Source organism: Cherax quadricarinatus, chromosome 7 (assembly GCF_038502225.1).
Source record: "Cherax quadricarinatus isolate ZL_2023a chromosome 7, ASM3850222v1, whole genome shotgun sequence".
Classification (NCBI taxonomy): Eukaryota; Metazoa; Arthropoda; class Malacostraca; order Decapoda; family Parastacidae; genus Cherax; species Cherax quadricarinatus.
The window spans coordinates 15,205,052-15,225,449 of NC_091298.1; the positions used below are offsets into that span (position 1 = coordinate 15,205,052).

Sequence of the window (20,398 nt, forward strand, 5' to 3'; positions counted from 1 at the left end):
TGCAACAATAACAAAATACTTTTCCAACTACTGTTCTTCCCATGTGTGTCTAACAGACAATTAATTAGCAAAAATTTTCAAAAGAAAATTACCACAACACAAAAGAGCAGTAACAAAGAAGCATACCAGAAAGAGTAGCATCAACACTCAATGTTACTTAAAATACAAAAACCACAAGAAAGCATCTGTCAACAATAGTGTATAAATTACTAACACTAAACACCTTCACCATAACAACCACTACTACACAATACATAACTTCATCACCACCTACCTGAACCGTGTGGTGTAGTATTTCCAGCAGTCCCCGTTGCATTTGCTGAGGTAACAGCAGTGGTAGTTTGGCCATTGTTAGGGCGTTTAGCAGGTGGTGGTGACGAGTCATCATCTTCCTCACTATCGGTTAGTGTGATGATTTCAGGCTCAGCAGATTTTTTCTTGTTGTTCACTTCTTCTACAATGGGTGCTGTTAAAATACACTTGAGTAAGTTACCTTACAGATAAACCTTGCTACCTACTTATTAACCTTGAGAGGGATGGAAAAGGTTCACTTACAAACATAACATTAAACAAATTAAATGCAGTAAGACGTACCTACTTTATGAATGTCCCATAGTAGTAACAGCTAAATTAACATTGCAGAAGGTAACTAGTACCAACAAATGTATAAACAAGACACCTGCAACATATGAGAAACTTTTACTTAGGAAAGATCTCACTCATCAGAGAAATAAAAGTTCTTTGTATGTTGCACAAGTGTCTTCTAAAACTTATACAATTAAACCATTACATTTAATGTTTCAGCAAATGTTTCAAGCCTTTTGCTAATCTTAATTATACTTGGAGGTGGTTAAAATACACCTGAGAGATTTTGCATGGGACCACCTGCACTCTCTCAAAAGGCATAGAATTAGGGGGATATGATCGAGGTGTATAAATGGAAAGCAGGAATAAATAAAGGGGATGTAAATAGCGTGCTGAAAATTTCCAGCCAAGACAGGACGCGCAGCAATGGTTTCAAGTTGGAAAAATTCAGATTCAGGAAGGATATAGGAAAGCACTGGTTTGGTAATAGAGTTGTGGATGAGTGGAACAAACTCCCGAGTACAGTTATTCAGGCTAAAACGTTGTGTAGTTTTAAAAATAGGTTAGGGTGTGCAAAAGAAGAAAATTTAAGGTGAATACTGGAAAGAGTAAGGTTATGAGGATAACAAAAAGATTAGGTGATGAAAGATTGAATATCAGATTGGAGGGAGAGAGTATGGAGGAGGTGAACGTATTCAGATATTTGGGAGTGGACGTGTCAGCGGATGGGTCTATGAAAGATGAGGTGAATCATAGAATTGATGAGGGAAAAAGAGTGAGTGGTGCACTTAGGAGTCTGTGGAGACAAAGAACTTTGTCCTTGGAGGCAAAGAGGGGAATGTATGAGAGTATAGTTTTACCAACGCTCTTATATGGGTGTGAAGCGTGGGTGATGAATGTTGCAGCGAGGAGAAGGCTGGAGGCAGTGGAGATGTCATGTCTGAGGGCAATGTGTGGTGTGAATATAATGCAGAGAATTCGTAGTTTGGAAGTTAGGAGGAGGTGCGGGATTACCAAAACTGTTGTCCAGAGGGCTGAGGAAGGGTTGTTGAGGTGGTTCAGACATGTAGAGAGAATAGAGCGAAACAGAATGACTTCAAGAGTGTATCAGTCTGTAGTGGAAGGAAGGCGGGGTAGGGGTCGGCCTAGAAAGGGTTGGAGGGAGGGGGTAAAGGAGGTTTTGTGTGCGAGGGGCTTGGACTTCCAGCAGGCATGCATGAGCGTGTTTGATAGGAGTGAATGGAGACAAATGGTTTTTAATACTTGACGTGCTGTTGGAGTGTGAGCAAAGTAACATTTATGAAGGGGTTCAGGGAAACCGGCAGGCCGGACTTGAGTCCTGGAGATGGGAAGGAGGGGTGTTAATGTTGCAGTTTAAAAACTGTAGTGTAAAGCACCCTTCTGGCAAGACAGTGATGGAGTGAATGATGGTGAAAGTTTTTCTTTTTCGGGCCACCCTGCCTTGGTGGGAATCGGCCAGTGTGATAATAAAAATAAAATAATAAATACATGAGTGGGTGTGAGTTGGACCTGACTAGCTTGTGCTGCTGGGTCTGGTGCCGTGCTCCTTCCTTGAGTGGAGGTGACCAGATTGGGTCATTGGGCTAATCGATGGGGGGGGGGGGGGGGGGGGGGCATGGACATGCTCCGCATGGGTCAGTAGGCCTGTTGCAGTGTTCCTTCTTTATGTTTTTTTTTTTTTTTAACAAGTCAGCCGTCACCCACTGAGGCAGGGTGACCCAAAGAGAAAGAAAATCCCAAAAAAGAAAATACTTTCATCATCATTCAACTCTTTCACCTCACTCACACATAATCACTGTTTTTTCAGAGGTGCTCAGAACACAACAGCTTGGAAGCATATACTGTACATATAAAGATACACAACATATCCCTCTAAACTGCCAATATCCCGAACCCCTCCTTTAGAGTGCAGGCATTGCACTTCCCATTTCCAGGACTCAAGTCCGGCTATATAAAAATAACTGGCTTCCCTGAATCCCTTCACTAAATATTACCCTGCTCACACTCCAACAGCTCGTCAGGTCCTAAATACCATTCGTCTCCATTCACTCCTATCAAACACGCTCACGCATGCCTGCTGGAAGTCCAAGCCGCTCGCCCACAAAACCTCCCTTACACCTTCCAACCTTTTCGAGGATGACCCCTACCCCGCCTTCCTTCCCCTACAAATTTAAATGCTCTCCATGTCATTCTACTTTGATCCATTCTCTCTAAATGATCAAACCACCTCAACAACCCTTCTTCTTAATACTTTTATTAACTCCACACCTTCTCCTAATTTCCACACCCCAAATTTTCTGCATAATATTTACACCACACATTGCCCTTAGACAGGACATCTCCACTGCCTCCAACCGCCTCCTAGCTGCTGCATTCACAACCCAAGCTTCACACCCATATAAGAGTGTTGGTACTACTATACTTTCATACATTCCCTTCTTTGCCTTCATAGATAACGTTTTTTGTCTCCACATATACCTCAATGCACCACTCGCCTTTTTTCCCTCGTCAATTCTATGATTAACCTCATCCTTCATAAATCCATCCGCCGACACGTCAACTCCCAAGTATCTGAAAACATTCACTTCTTCCATACTCCTTCCCCCCAATCTGATACCCAGTTTTTCTTTATCTAAATCATTTGATACCCTCATCACCTTATTCTTTTTTATGTTCACTTTCAACTTTCTACCTTTACACACACTCCCAAACACATCCACTAAACTTCACAATTTTTCTTTAGAATCTCCCATAAGCACAGTATCATCAGCAAAACGCAACTGTGTCAATTCCCAATTTGTATTTGATTCCCCATAATTTAATCCCACCCCTTTCCCAAACACCCTAGCATTTACTTCTTTTACAACCCCATCTATAAATATATTAAACAACCATGGTGACATTACACATCCCTGTCTAAGACCTACTTTTACCGGGAAGTAGTCTCCCTCTCTTCTACACACCCTAACCTGAGCCTCACTATCCTCATAAAAACTCTCTACAGCATTTATTAACTTACCACCTATTCCATATACTTGTAACATCTGCCACATTGCTCCCCTATCCACTCTATCATATGCCTTTTCTAAATCCATAAATGCAATAAAACTTCCCTACCTTTATCTAAATACTGTTCACATATATGCTTCAATGCAAACACTTGATCTACACATCACCTACCTACTCTAAATCCTCCTTGCTCATCCGCAATCCTACATTCTGTCTTACCTCTAATTCTTTCAATTATAACCCTACCGTACACTTTTCCTGGTATACTCAGTAAACTTATTCCTCTATAATTTTTCAATCTCTTGTCCCCCTTCCCTTTATATAAAGGGACTATACATGCTCTCTGCCAATCTCTAGGTACCTTCCCCTCTTTCATACAATTATTAAACAAAAATACCAAGCACTCCTCTCGCTTCACACGGTGAGGGCCTGGGTTCGATTCCCAGCCAGAGTAGAAACATTGGACGTGTTTCTTTCCACCTGTTGTCTATGTTCCCCATCAGTAAAATGGGTACCTGGGTGTTAGTCGACTGGTGTGGGTCGCATCCTGGGACACTGACCTAAGGAGGCCTGGTCACAGACCGGGCCGCGGGGGCATTGACCCCCGGAACTCTCTCCAGATAAACTCCAGATAAACTCCAACACTATATCCCCCCTTTGCTTTTAACATTTCTGTCATTATCCCGTCAGTTCCAGCTGCTTTACCCCCTTTCATTCTACATAATGCCTCATGCACCTCCCCAACACTCACATCCTGTTCCTCTTGACTCCTAAAAGATGGTATACCTCCCTGTCCAGTGCATGAAATTACCGCCTCCCTTTCTTCGTCGACATTTAAAAGTTCCTCAAAATATTCTCGCCATCTACCCAAAACCTCCCCCTCCCCATCTACTAACTCCCCTACTCTGTTTTTAACTGACAAATCCATTTGTTCCCTAGACTTTCTTAACTTGTTTAACTCACTCCAAAATTTTTTCTTTTCATTAAAATTTCTTGACAGTGCCTATCCCACTCTGTCATCTGCTCTCCTTTTGCACTCTTATGTTCTTATGTTCAAAAGAAGAAATTTCTAACAGGAATAAAAGTCCAAAAATTAAGGCCATTATAAAAGACAGGAAAAAATATAAAATATATATCAACTATAAAATTAGTAAATGATACCTGTAGTTTATTTCTGGCCAATTTCAAGAGCTTCTATTCCTACAGTAATCTAATGACAGACTTTCCTGAGGACTGTCATTAAAACTTGCCTAATTTTGAAGAGACAGTAGGAAATTGTTTAGTTTTTCTTGCAAAATTTCCATTTTATAAATTCTACAAAATATTATATCTAAGCCTATTTTGAGTAAAGTCGAATAAGATTTTTTCAAACATGAAGGTAATTGTAAAAATGGCCAAGTTAGAAGACCAAAGGTTTATTGACACCAACTATACATTTTTTTTTTTTTTTTTCAACAAGTCGGCCGTTTCCCACCGAGGCAGGATGACCCAAAAAAAAAAAAAAAAGAAAGAAAATCCCCAAAAAGAAAATACTTTCATCATCATTCAACACTTTCACCACACTCGCACATTATCACTGTTTTTGCAGAGGTGCTCAGAATACAACAGTCCAGAAGCATACACATATAAAGACACACAACATATCCCTCCAAACTGCCAATATCCCAAACCCCTCCTTTAAAGTGCAGGCATTGTACTTCCCATTTCCAGGACTCAAGTCCGACTATATGAAAATAACCGGTTTCCCTGAATCCCTTCACTAAATATTACCCTGCTCACACTCCAACAGATCGTCAGGTCCCAAGTACCATTCGTCTCCATTCACTCCTATCTAACACGCTCACGCACGCTTGCTGGAAGTCCAAGCCCCTTGCCCACAAAACCTCCTTTACCCCCTCTCTCCAACCCTTTCGAGGACGACCCCTATCCCGCCTTCCTTCCCCTATAGATTTATATACTTTCCATGTCATTCTACTTTGATCCATTCTCTCTAAATGACCAAACCACCTCAACAACCCCTCTTCTGCCCTCTGACTAATACTTTTATTAACTCCACACCTTCTCCTAATTTCCACACTCTGAATTTTCTGCATAATATTTACACCACACATTGCCCTTAAACAGGACATCTCCACTGCCTCCAACCGTCTCCTCGCTGCTGCATTTACCACCCAAGCTTCACACCCATATAAGAGTGTTGGTACTACTATACTTTCATACATTCCCTTCTTTGCCTCCATAGATAACGTTTTTTGACTCCACATATACCTCAATGCACCACTCACCTTTTTTCCCTCATCAATTCTATGATTAACCTCATCCTTCATAAATCCATCTGCCGACACGTCAACTCCCAAGTATCTGAAAACATTCACTTCTTCCATACTCCTCCTCCCCAATTTGATATCCAATTTTTCTTTATCCAAGTCATTTGACACCCTCATCACCTTACTCTTTTCTATGTTCACTTTCAACTTTCTACCTTTACACACATTCCCAAACTCATCCACTAACCTTTGCAATTTTTCTTTAGAATCTCCCATAAGCACAGTATCATCAGCAAAAAGTAACTGTGTCAATTCCCATTTTGAATTTGATACCCCAAAATTTACATATAAAATATTAATGCTGAGATCCAACATACATTCTAAAAATGCTTTAGTACTGCTCACCATCATCTTGGTCTCGGGTATCCTCATCATCACTATCGTCACTTAAAGTCTCCACAGCTACTTCAGATTTTCGCTTTTCCACTTCAGGTTCTTTTTGTTCTTTTTTGGGCATTAGAGGTGTCCAATTTCCATCTTTATGTAGTGTCACCTCATTACAGCTTGAATTCTGTTGAAGAACTTCCTGAAAGTACCTACAGAAAAAATACATAAATAATTAATCACATTTTATAAACTCAAGCACACTAATTACAAAACTGAAATAAGTTATTCATAGTTAGCCAATTCCCCTAGTGGTACCAAATCAATGTACAAGGAAAGAATGGAAGACAATTTCTTAAGTAGAATGAGCATCAAGAAGTGATTCTATTACAGTGGACCCCCGGTTATCGGCCGGTTTGGTTATCGGCCAACTCGGTTATCGGCCGGATTTTCGGCGCCCGGTTATCGGCTATTTGCTTGGTTATCGGCCATTTGGGACACATCCACCTGCAGGCTGGGGCTGCTTGCTCATCAGTTTGGCTTTGTCTCTCAGTGGCTGAGGAAGCTTCTGCTTATACATCCAAACATTTTGCTTATTTCCCATTGTAGTTTGTGTTATTTTTGCAGTGCAACTGTGAAATAAGGAACCATGGCTCCAAAGAAAGTTCCTGTGGCAAAGAAAGTGAGAAACACCATGGAATTTAAGCATGAAGTGATACAAAAGTTTGAAAGTGGTATGAAGGTGGTGGAACCTGCAAGGATGTACAGCAAAAATAAATCAACAATTACATTCATCATGGCAAAGAAAGAACAAATCAAAGATGCTAATGTTGCAAAAGGAGTCATTTGTCTAACTAAACAAAGGCCACCAATAATGGAAGATGGGAAAGTTATTATTATTGTGGATTAAGGAAAAAGAATTAGTGGGAGACAGTGTTATGGAGTCTATTATTTGTGAGAAGGCAAGGCAGTTGCATGAGGATCTTGCAAAGAAAATGCCTGGAACAAGTGCTGCAGTTTGTGAATTTAGGGCCAGCAAAGGATGGTTTGATAGATTTAAGAAGCGTATTGGCATACACAGTGTTGTAAGGCATTGTGAGGCTGCAAGTTCTGAGAAATGTGTGGCTGAAAAGTATGTTATGAATACCAGGACTATGTAAAGGCTGAAGGATTCGAAACCCAACAAGTGTTCAATTGTGACGAAACAGGCCTGTTTTGGAAGAAAATGCCAAACAGGACCTACATTACCCAGGAGGAAAAGGCACTGCCAGGACACAAGCCTATGAAAGACAGGCTTACTCTTTTGTTGTGTGGTAATGCTAGAGGGGATTTCAAAGTGAAGCCTTTACTCATGTATCACTCAGAAAATCCCAGAGTGTTCAAGAAAAACAATGTCATGAAGAACAGATTGTGTGTGATGTGGAAAGTTAATCATAAGGCATGGGTCACAGGCAAATTTTAAAAGAGTGGGTTAAAGATGTGTTTGGCCCAAGTGTGAAAAAATACCTCCTGGAAAGAAATTGCCACTCAAGTGCCTCCTGTTACTGGACAATGCTCCTGCACATCCTCCAGACTTGCAAGACCAAGTGTTTAGGGCTTCAATTTCATCACAGTGAAGTTCTTGCCTCCTAACACCACTCCTCTCCTCCAGCCCATGGACCATCAGGTCATTTCTAACTTCAAAAAACTCTACACAAAAGCAGTGTTTCAAAAGTGCTTTGAAGTGACATCAGACACTCAGTTGACCCTAAGACAGTTCTGGAGGAATCACTTCACTACCCTCCACTGCATAAGCCTTATAGGTAAGGCTTGGGAGGGAGTGACTTCCAGGACTTTGAACTCTGCTTGGAGAAAACTGACACTGCCGACCCTGTGGACTCTATTGTGGCACTGGGGAAGTCCCTGGGGTTGGAGGTGAGTGGCAAGGATGTGGAAGAGTTGGTAGAGGACCACAGGGAAGAGCTAACAACTGAAGAGCTGCAAGAGCTTCATCTCAAACAGCAACAGACTGCAGCTGAGGAACCTGCTTCACAGCAGGAGGAAGAGGGAGTGAAGGAGGTGCCTTCTTCAGAGATTAAAGGTGTGTGTGCAATGTGCACTATGGTACAAGCTTTTGTAGAGAAACACCACCCTGACAAAGCTGAAACAAGCCATATCTGCAAAATGTTTAGTGACAAAACCCTGTCCCACTTCAGGGAAATCTTAAAGCGTCACCAGAAACAGATTACTCTGGACAGTTATTTTGTGAGACAGGGGTCCAGTGACTCTCAAGCTGGTCCTAGTGGCATTAACCCTTTGACTGTCGCAACCCCCAATCCTAAGGTGTCTCCTGGTGTCGCAAAATTTAACCCCTTGACTGTCGCAACCCCCAATCCTGAAGTGTCTCCTGGTGTCGCAAAATTTAAAAAAAAAAAAAATTATTTTTTCTTATGAAATGATAGAGAATCTTTTCCCGATTGTAATGACACCAGAAACACGAAATTTGATGGAAAACTGACGGAATTATGCTCTCGCAAAGTTAGCGACCTCGGCGATATTTACAAATCGGCGATTTCGCCCACTTTGAGCCCTATTTTCGGCTAATTCCATTGTTCCAGTCGACCAAACTCATAGCTCTTTCTTTAGAACTCCATTTTTTCTATCGATTGAGTACAAGAAACTGCCCATTTACCAATTTCAACTACCCAATAGCGTGGTCAGAAATTTGCAATTTGGCCAATTTCATGAAAATTAAAAAATATGACAATTTCAAAATAAGGTCCAGAATGAACAATGTAGACATTCCTGGCTCTAAAATAACATTTTCTTTGTTCATCAGTCACGTCTCCAAGCCCCTCTGATGTTACTCTTGCTTTTATATTTTGAATTTTTATTCAAACAAAAAATAGAAGATTTACTGTTATGCAGACTACTGCAATACTGTAATAACTGTATAAATAACATCAACCCATTCATGACTGCATATTAGAATGGCTAGTTGGACATTTATTGGACAATGACATCATTTGTTTACTTTTGAACATCGGCAAAAATCAAACATTTCCCGTACTTTGAGCTCCATTTCCAGGTTCTTTTTATAGCAAAATCAATCAAAATCACATCTATTTCTATAATATGCTTTCCATTCTATCAAATGAGACCAAGAAAACGAGAATACAACCATAAATACTATACGAAAATAGACCACAAAGTTGGCATTTTAATTATGCACTGCATGCTCCAGGATTTTTTTTATATGGTGCACACTGACCACATAGACCCATTCTCTCACATGTGGGCCTACCAGCTTTCTCCTGCTTGATTTGAAGCCGCTAAAATTTATGAGTATATATATGTCAAACGCGGTACCTCGTAAGATGTATATAAACGACCTCGACAGTCAAAGGGTTAAAAAAAAATTATTTTTTCTTATGAAATGATAGAGAATCTTTTTCCGACTGTAATGACACCAAAAAAAACGAAATTTGATGGAAAACTGATGGAATTATGCTCTCGCGAAGTTAGTGGCCTCGGCGCTGTTTACAAATCGACAATTTTGCCCACTTTGAGCCCTATTTTCGGCTAATTCCATTGTCCCAGTCGCCCAAACTCATAGCTATTTCTTTAGAGCTCCATTTTTTCTATCGATTGAGCACAAGAAACTGCCCATTTACCGATTTCAACTACCTAATAATGTGGTCAGAAATTTGCAATTTGGCCAATTTCACGAAAACTAAAAAATATGACAATTTCAAAATAAGGTCCCGAATGAACAATGCAGACATCCCTGGCTCTAACATTTTCTTTGCTCATCAGTCATGTCTCCAAGCCCCTCTGATATTACTCTTGCTTTCTATTTTGAATTTTTATTCAAACAAAAAATAGAAGACTTACTATTATGCAGACTACTGCAATACTGTAATAATTGTATAAATAACATCAACCCATTCATGACTGCATATTAGAATGGCTAGTTGGACATTTATTGGACAATGGCATCATTTGTTTACTTTTGAACATTGGCAAAAATCAAACATTTCCCCTACTTTGAGCTCCATTCTATCAAATGAGACCAAGAAAACGAGAATATAACCATAAATACTATACGAAAATAGACCACAAAGTCGGCATTTTAATTAAAAATAACGGTCGGAGTTTTTTTTTTCTCATTATGCACTGCGTGCTCCAGGATTTTTTTTACATGGTGCACACAGACCAATTCTCTCACATGTGGGCCTACCAGCTTTCTCCTGCTTGATTTGAAGCCACTAGAATTTACGAGTATATATACGTCAAACACGGCACCTCGTAAGACGTATATATACGGCCGCGACAGTCAAAGGGTTAAAAGACAGAGAAGGGAAGTAACCCCAGAGAAGGCTTTGCTACGTAAGTCTTTATGGAGTGGGATTCCCCTTCCAAACACTAACGCCTCCCTCTTTCATCCTTCCTATCTTCCAGAAGCCAGCATTAGCCTTCAATAAACGTACGTAATACTTACATAATTGTTAAAAAAATTTCTTTTTTTGTGAATATTTTTTTTGGAACAGATTAATTGTACAGTGGACCCCCGGCATACAATATTAATCCATTCCTGAGAGCTCATCGTATGCCAAAATTATCGTAAGGCGAATTAATTTTCCCCATAAGAAATAATGGAAATCAAATTAATCCATGCAAGACACCACAATGAAAAGAAATTTTTTTTTACCACATGAAATATTAATTTTAATACACACTAACTGACACTTACCTTTATTGAAGATCTGGTGATGATTGATGGGATGGGAGGAGGGGAGAGTATGGAAGTTGTTAATGTTTAGAAAGGGAATTCCCTTCCATTAGGACTTTAGGTAGCATGTCCTTTTCCGGGGTTACTTCCTTTCTTCTTTTAATGCCACTAGGACCAGCTGACCATGGTTCAGCAACAGCTGACTGGTGCAGCAACAGCTGACCGTGGTGCAGCAACAGCTGGTGGTGGTGTAGCAGCAGCTGACCGTGGTGCAGCAGCAGCAGACCGTGGTGCAGCAGCAGCAGACCGTGGTGCAGCAGCAGCAGACCGTGGTGCAACAGCAGCTGACCGTGGTTCAGCAACAGCTAACTGGTGCAGCAACAGCTGACGGTGGTGCAGCAGCAGCTGACCGTGGTACGATAGTACATATTTCTCACCCTTTTTACCACAGGGTTGGCACTAGAAGCTTTCTTTGGGCCCATGGTGGCTTATTTAGCAGTTACAAGCACTATAAACAATGGAATAATACAAAATGTATCGAACGTATGCATGCAAGGCTTGTAAACAGTGACGGCAGGGCTGGATGGACAGGTTCAGGACAAGTCATGTTGGTCAGAAACAGCTGATGGTGGTGCAGCAGCAGCTGACTGGTGCAGCAGCAGCTGACCGTGGTGCAGCAGCAGCTGACCGTGGTGCAGCAGCAGACCGTGGTTCAGCAACAGCCGACTGGTGCAGCAACAGCTGACCGTGGTGCAGCAACAGCTGATGGTAGTGTAGCAGTGTAGACAGCCTGTACTGTCTGCACAGACAGCCCATGCTATCTGCCAGCTTAGTTCATATTTCGCGCCACTCAGGTGCTGCCCTCTGTAGCCAGGCCTCTAGGTACGCACGCCAGCCTGCCGGCCCATGCCTCTCCCTCACTGACACAGCGGCCTAGCAGGAAGACACAAGTACTCCCAGCTCTCTCTCGTGGGATGGCCCTGCCCGGGCCATGGGCACACACACACAAGCCTGTGTAACCCACCACGACTTAACAATAAACAAAGAAGCCTCCGAAGTATATCATTCACACCCGCTACCAGCCTACCAAACAAACCCATTATAGCAGCAGCTGACTGTGGTGCAGCAGCAGCTGACCGTGGTGCAACAGCAGCTGACTGTGGTTCAACAACAGCTGACTGGTGCAGCAACAGCTGACCATGGTTCAGCAACAGCCGACTGTGGTGCAGCAACAGCTGGTGGTGCAGCAGCAGCTGACCATGGTGCAGCAGCAGCTGACTGTGGTTCAGCAACAGCTGACTGTGGTGCAGCAGCAGCTGGCAGTGATGCAGCAGCAGCTGGCTGTGGTGCAGCAGCAACTGACTGTGGTGCAGCAGCAGCTGACCGTGGTACGATAGTACGTATTTCCCACCCTTTTTACATATGATCACTTGAGAGATGGTATCTCCTATCTGTTTTTCGTTTATTCACACCAATAACAGTCTCTCAACATCTTCGAGTATTTGCGATCTCTGTTTCAAAAACAAACTTGCATCTCTTGCAAGAACAGCTTCCTTGATTGCCGTTTTGTTGGCCACAATAGTAGTGATGGTTGATTGGGGTTTGGTATACAACCTGGCCAGCTCCGAGACACTCGCTCCACTTTCGTACTTAGCAATTATCTCTTCCTTCATTTCCATAGTAATTTTCACCTTTTTTACCGCACGGTTGGCACTAGAAGCTTTCTTGGGGCCCATGGTGACTTATTTTGCAGGTACAAATCACTAAAAACACTGTGATAATATGAAATGTTCCAATTGTATGTGTGGATGCAACCGCACTGGCTGGCTTGTAAACACTGGCACCCACGGGGCAGCTGAGGCGTGCTCAGACGAATCACGTGAGGCGAGTTTTTTAGTGTGAGGCGAGGCAAAATTTTTGCATTGAAATGTATCGTATGCCAGATTTAACCTATGCCGATGCCATCGTGTGCCGGGGGTCCACTGTATTTCCATTAATTCTTATGGGAAATATTAATTCGGTTTTCAGCCATTTAACCCTTTGAGGGTTTCGGACGTACTAGTACGGCTTACGCGCAGGGGTTTTTGACGTACTAGTACGCATAAATTCTAGCGCCGTCAAATCTCGCAGGAAAAGGCTGGTAGGCCTAGATGTGAGAGAATGGGTCTGTGTGGTCGGTGTGCGCGGTAGAAAAAATATCTGGGACCCAGTGGTGCACTGTGGGAATGCCATCTTAGTACACAATGTCCACCATGCCTCGCGGTAAGAAGTTCCTCACTCCTCGGCGAATTGGGACACTTCTGTTCCCCAGTGACAGTTCTAATACAGATGGAAGTGCCAGTGAAGATGAGTTTTAAGGTTTTGGTGAGGTTTTGACCGAAACTCATGACCATAATATCGGTAATAGTGAGGAAAACCCAGACGACCCTCAGCCTTCCACCTCTGGTGCTGGGCTGTCTTGTTCACATTCAGTTGTACCAGAATCAAAGAGGAAACTCCTATTTTCCCAAATCCCAGAATCAGATGTGAGCATTTGTGATGATAGTGATAGTGATTATGAACTACAAGCTCTTGAAAACAGTTCCAGTAGTGTGTAATAATGTTGGCAGAATTACTGACTATGTAAAGTAAAAGGACACAAGTGCAACTAATGTGACATTTTATTGTGGCAACGCTTCGCTCTCCAGGAGCTTTATCAAGCCGTAACGGCTTGATAAAGCTCCTGGAGAGCGAAACGTTGCCACAATAAAAGTCATTAGTTGCACTTGTGTCCTTTTACTTTACAGTTCCAGTAGTGATAGTGAAGTGGAATATTCCCCAGTGAAGCGTCAGTATATACGACGATATATGTGCTCTGGTAGTGTGCCATATGCTATTCCAAGGGGAAGGAGTACATCTCGGAGTACATCCCATGGCTGTACAACAGGAACAGACAGTGAAAATGACGATGATAATGTTGCAATTGGGATGGAAAATGTGCATGGTGGTAGTAGTGGTGGTGACGGCCGTGAGGCACCAGCAGTGGGCCATGCTGCCACCCACGCCGCTGCCTCAGCTGATCTACAACAAAGGCCACCATCCCCCACCCACCCACCACACCAACCTCCACAACCTCCACAACCACAACCACCTGTCATTGTCCAGTACCCACCAGCAGACCGCACCTGGGATTGGCAGGAAGCTGTCAATTTTGTTCCAAATGCCCACCAGTTTATAACGGGCTTGTTTGGTAAGGTGCTGCAAGCTGGTGGTTAATGATATATCTTCGGAGGCTTCTATGTTTATTGAAAGGTCGTAGTGGGTACACAGGCTTGTGTGTTTGAGCCCATGGCCCAGGCAGGGCCATCCCACGAGAGAGAGCTGGGAGGCCTTGTGTCTTCCTGCTAGGCCGCTGTGTGAGTGAGAGTGAGGCAAGTCTGGGCAGGCTGGCGTGCCCACCGGGAGGCCTGGCTACAGAGGGCAGCACCTGAGTGGTGCGAAATATGAACTAAGCTGGCAGACAGCATGGGCTGTCTATGCAGACAGTACAGGCTGTCTACATACGCTCGGCCATCTACCGCTCGTCGTCGAGGAAGAAAAAAACATGTGGGGTGTGCTAAACATCGTGGTCAAAGGCAGTGAGCGTCGAAGGGCATCACTGCATGCCTTCCTGCGTCTGGACAGATACTGCAACACGGGAGACATCGCTGCGGTTGAGCTGTGACGTAACAGGGTACGGTCTCCTCTGGAATGGTGAAGCAGTCATCGTAGGAGTCGCTGCAGGTTTCCACTCAACCTGGGGCACGATATGCTGGTGCCCTCGAGTGAGGCGTCGACAAAACTCGGCAACTGGGCAGGACTTCTGGCAAGCGACTCAGGAGGACACTTCTCGACTGGTACTGTCGCTGGGCTGTCACTGCCGGCGAGCGTGGAGCAAGTTGTGGAGCGAGTCGTGGCAGAGACGACTGGGCGAAACATCTGGGAGTCGTAACATCATACACCAGACTGCAGTGAGAGAGCTAGCAGTCAAAGTGACATCATCTTTGTGCAGGCTGCTCACTGAAGCTTGTGACACGAGGCTGACACAGTGCCTGCCGACAGGGCTAACTGCAGCTTGGCGTGTATCATCTCTCGACAGTTGGAGTTATAGCAGAGGTTAGTCTAAGCGTCCCCAGACTTGTTTCTCTACATATAACTGCACTCTGACGGTCTGGAGGTGAAGTGAAACAAATCTCGATGGGAATCGTAGCAGGTACGATTCTGCAGAACAACACGAGCGACGAGCATAAAAGCTTTCTGCACAAGAGGGCTCAGTCACTCGGAGCTGTCTTGACATCAGCTGTCAAACGTACTGGTCACACGGGTGACTTAACACAGTGGTGCTACTCAGGTCTGGCTCAGACCTCACTGGACACACGGAAACTTTAAAAACACACCGCGGTACAACATGGCTTAAACTAGCAAATGATGCTTTTCTGTGCACAAAACTGACACTAAGACATATACTAAAATGTGAGAACACTGACTGAGAGGAATTAATTAACACACGACGTATATCTTCTCTCAGTCTTCTCGACAATACTAAAATAATTACTAGAAACACTCGATGGTGACATCATGTGATGTCAGGGAGTGATGTCGCGAGGTGACGTCAGCAGACATCTCGAGGTGACGTCAGGCAGACATCGTGACGTCATGAAGTCGGGCAGCATCGTGGGTGACGTCAATGTGATGCAGGCAGCAGACCACAGCATGAGGCCTGGAACATCTGGTAACTCACGTAGGTCGCAGGTCTACGTGACATCGCCCACACCCATGTGGCATCGTGATCCACGTGGCGTCGTGATCTACGTGGCATTGTCAGCATAGTTGCTGATCCCTGTATTCCCAGTATTATATAGCATAGCATAGCATATTAGTATCATCCCTGTGCTTTAGACACGAGATCCCTCGTAGGCCTTTGGCTTTGTGTGACGTCATGGGGATACACATGGGCAGTGATCCCTCTGTCCCGCTCTCACTCGGCGGCAGTCCATACAGGCGTGAACAGGCTAGGCACCGGGCTCCATCTCTCATCTCAGTCTGACAATACACCTACCACCCTACAAAAGTGTCTACCTTATCCTACGATATCTCCATTCAAGAACCCTTCACGATAAATGGTGACAGCGGAGGGCCTGTAATTCTAACGATTACAGCGATTTCTGGAGATAAAATTTCGACCAGCAAGACGGCCATTTCGTGTGACCAGTAGGCCTACCGACTACCGAGATTCACCCAGCCAGCTACCTCAAGCCAGCTACTCTACCAGCTTCTACATTATTCACTGGTCAGTCTCTTTGTATTAGTGGTTAACTGCTTTTTGCATTACTCCCGAGGGGTTGACCCGAGTTTGCAAAATAAGCCAGCTTCCAGTCTGTGGTGGGGGAGTCAGAACACCCGAGCCCAGTCCAGCCTAGCCTACTCCATCCAATTATTTTGCCTGCCAAGCCAGCTTCCTCCCCTGCTGTGCTCCTCGTGTGAAGTTATCAAGCTATTCTGTGTGAAGGGTTAAGATAAGCCAGCTAGCAACTAACACAGGTGTCTTACCCCAGTACTCGAGCAAGCCACTTGAGTAGTCTCCATCGCTTGTGATTCAAGTTCCAAGCATTCTGAGTGCTCCTTGTCATCCTTGTGGTGTTGTAGTATTTCGTGGGTGTCTTCTAAGCCAGCTGGCTTAGAATTATCTTCGCGGCAGTGTGGGTTTTCTCAGTGAGGCTTACGACGTTCAACCCATAAGCCCAGCCACTCACGATCACGTGTGTCGCACCATTGCCGGTCTCAGACGCCTCGCTCAGCCATTAACCCACAAACCCAACTACAGTCGGCCATTACAACTCACCTTCCTCATCAGTGTTTTGGTGCACTGCTAAGGGTTGTAGCACCATATTTTAAGGACCACATAGGGGGTCAAGAGCTAGTGTGTGTCGCGCCATCTTTAAAAGCCTCCTGTGTGAAGTCTATCTTCGATTTAAGCGCAATTCTACGATCATCTGTGCAGAGGACAGCAGCAAGACGATATAAACAATCCATCAATTTCATTTTTTCAAGTGTTACAGCTATAATATTTTTTTTTTTAGAGACATTTGCGAGTGTTGAGACATTTCTTTTGTGTTCCCAGTGAATTTTTTTCTCTTAGTGACATTCAGTGACTCTTGATCAGACTCAGTGTTTATCATGTACTGATTGCATTCATTTCTTTTAATCTCCTTAATTCAGTGTTAATTTTCGTGCATTATTTTATATCTGTTGTGTTGTGTATCTTTTTATACACTTGAAGTAAGTACTTAGTGTTTCCTTTGTTGTGTGTGCAACATATGAGCAATATAGAACTTGTGTTTAAACTTCAGTATTCCAGTGAATTAACTCAGTAAATTTTTCACCTCATATTCTGCATCACAACTCAGTGTTGTCTGTTATTTTTTTCTTCCCAGCATTTGTGTAATTTTATTTTTGTTCCCTGTGTGTTGAACATTCTTGTGTTCATATTCCTTTATTCAGCCAGTGTTTAATTTGTCTTATTTCCACAGACAATAGTGCCATTTTTAAAGTCCCAGGACGAACTCACTTTTACAAAATTTTTCACACATCAAGTTTCATTGCAAGAAAATTCTAGTACTGTGTTTATGTTGATGTGTTGTGTTCTGCATCACTGTAAGTGTTGTGTTCCTTTTTGTTGCGTGTTTTTTTGCACCTATTAATTTTTTTTTTCATATTTTATTGAACAAATTCACTCTTAGTGCAATTTTTAAGTTCTCCTTTTAAAGTAAATTGTTCTTTTGCTTGTTGTTTAAGTGCAGTTAAGAGTTAAAGTGTTCATTCCTTGATATATTTCTTTTCTTGTGTGTTATAATTTTTATTATTGCACATTGACTCATTTTGCAATAATTCTTGTGCAAATATTGTGTTGCTATTAAAGTTTTCTTGCAGTAAAATTTTATGCAGTGTTGTGCAATACAGTTTATTACAGTGCAGTTTCTTATGCTCTGTTCTGTGCATAGTATTTTATTCTGTCATTTTATTTTATTTTTCAGTGAATTGTGTGTTTGTTTTAATTTTTGCACAAGTTTATCGAGTCCATTTTATTATTTTATTGTGTATTTTCCTTGTTGCATTGAAAGTAAAGACAACTCACTGTGCCATTTATTCAATTTAAAGTAAAAGTTGAGCATATTAGATTTGAGCAAAGTACAAGTTCTCTTGATTTTCAGTGTTTGTTAAGTTGCATATTATTCTTGTGTGAGTTCTTTGCTTACTGTGTAACTTGTCAATTTTTAATTACTTATGCAGAATAGTTAAGCATTTTCTTCCATTTAAGTTCACTGTGTTGTGTGTTCCTCAGTTATCATTTTCTCTGTTCTCTAAATTCTAGTTTTTACATTTTGCAAACATGTCTCAAGTTTTCTCTAGCGATGCCTCAGCACTTGCTGCTAGTACAACCATTAATGTGTCAGCCCAAAATTCGAGTAACTCCGTATCAAACGATAGACATACTCAGACTTCTGGCCTGCGTAACTTCACTCGTGATCCGTATGATGCTATGCCATTATTCAATGGTGACCCAGACAACCTTGAAGGTTGGTTTACTGCAGTTAGAGCCAGAGCTGACGCTTCAGTTGATGGTCCCCCATCTGAGAGTCTTTTAATAAGTATCGGAAAGGAGAGTCTAGCCCGTTCTTCAGCAGCTTCAAATGTATTTAAATTAATTCGTATGAAGGACTTCCAAGATCTGACCAGGTGGCAAGATTATGAACAGTTAATTCGCAATTATCTTGAACCAGTGCGAGAAACCGATCCGTTCGTTGTTCTCAAAGAATTAGTTTGCACAGCCCCGAGACCAGAAGAGTCATTAGAAGAGTTTGCTCTCCGTCTCAATAACCTAATGTCCTCATTTGTTAAAGCAGGCCGAAATTCAAGATATCTTAACGATAGTGATAAACCAGCCCTTGATGGGTTTGCCAGATTAGCTGCATTTGGAGTTGTTAAACAACTAATGCCACCGACATCTAAGTATGTGTACAATTCAAGTCCGCTAGATGCTAATATGGGACCGCTTAAAGCTCTAATCCATGTACGAAATTTGTGTCCCGAGGGATCCTTCCCTTATCGTAGGTCTATGCCAAACACCTTGTCCGATCCTGTACCTCCTTTAGTTTGTGCTGCTACCAAACCTCCCAACCACAATCACTCACGCTCATCATCCAAAGCAAGTGTTAAGAGCTATCATTCCCGTAACACCCATAGTACGTACAGTAACCACAGTCAAATAATTTGCTACAATTGTGGTTTCCGTGGCCATATCGCTAGTAATTGTTATGACAGTTACCCTAAGAAGCGTCGTACTGATGATGAGTACCAGTCAGATCTTCCCTACTGTACTCATCATAGAATTCATGGACATGATACATCTGAGTGCAATGCGCTCTACAATATGCGGTACTCTAGATCTTTCCATGACCGTTCCAACCGCAGAGCCAGGAGAGGAAACAGACGTCGTGGTTCACAGTCTAATCAGAACCAGGCTCATTCTTCCAATTCGGGGGAATTAGAGCGCCCCAGTCAACCGCCCAATGGTGACAGTAAGTGATAATGAGTACACCATCCCCGTTCACAATTCCTTTAAAGCCTTAAGCAGTCTCGTGAATGACAATCCTGCTGATGATGTGGCTTCACACGTCTCTGACGTAGAGGAATTTGGGGATGAAGTAGAAGATGCTTTCTCCGATGACAACTCACCTTCCTGTTTGCATATAACTTCTAATGCAACGATTGGTCCATTAGTACAAGCTTCTGTCCATAATGCGCCCGTTCATGTGTTCATGGACTCTGGTGCGCAAGTTAATATCATTAGGTCTAGCTTGTTTAAAGAGAAGCGGTTACGACGTATCCTCCTCGTTGAACCAACTACTGTAACCTCCCTTAGTGGAGTAGCTGGTTCTCTTCTGCGAGTCCGAGGTCAGACTTCGCTCACCTTTACTATCCAAGGCAGAGACTTTACTGCTGCTTTTCTTGTTGTCGACCAGATTACTTTCCCTGGTGACCTTCTTCTGGGATTTGCTTCCATGCGAGACTTATGCATTGTGCTCGACCCGTACCGATGGCATGCCCAAATAGATGACTTAATCGTTCCATTCTGGGGTTACCAGCTTGGATCAGAAATCTGTCATACTGCTGCAGAGTATGATGTACGCATTAAGTCCTTACAAGCCAATGCATTTTCCAGTAGCGTACCCAAGCGGTCAGGCACTGGTAATTCTGTCACTCCCATTAGTGTTCCACCTATACCTTCAGACTTGCAGGATAGTGTTCCGTTGCCTCAAGTGTCCGAGGACACTCAGACAGCCTTGAGTGCACAGCCTATCCCTGCAATGACTGCTAGTTCGAGTAGTAGTTTCTCCACAGG

At 43.0% G+C, this 20,398-nt stretch overlaps 1 protein-coding gene across 7 annotated transcripts in view; it reads right to left on the reverse strand.

The window, feature by feature from the left end:
• Su(var)2-10 (E3 SUMO-protein ligase Su(var)2-10) overlaps positions 1-20,398 on the reverse strand; it is a 239,724-nt gene that overhangs the window by 88,779 nt on the left and 130,547 nt on the right. For all 7 annotated transcript variants that reach the window (XM_070082312.1, XM_070082315.1, XM_070082311.1 and 4 more), the window contains exons 9-10: positions 6,288-6,478; positions 275-466 (exon numbers count right to left, since the gene is read on the reverse strand). In XM_070082312.1, the coding sequence (XP_069938413.1) occupies positions 275-466; positions 6,288-6,478 (383 nt within the window). The remainder of the gene's footprint in view (positions 1-274; positions 467-6,287; positions 6,479-20,398) is intronic.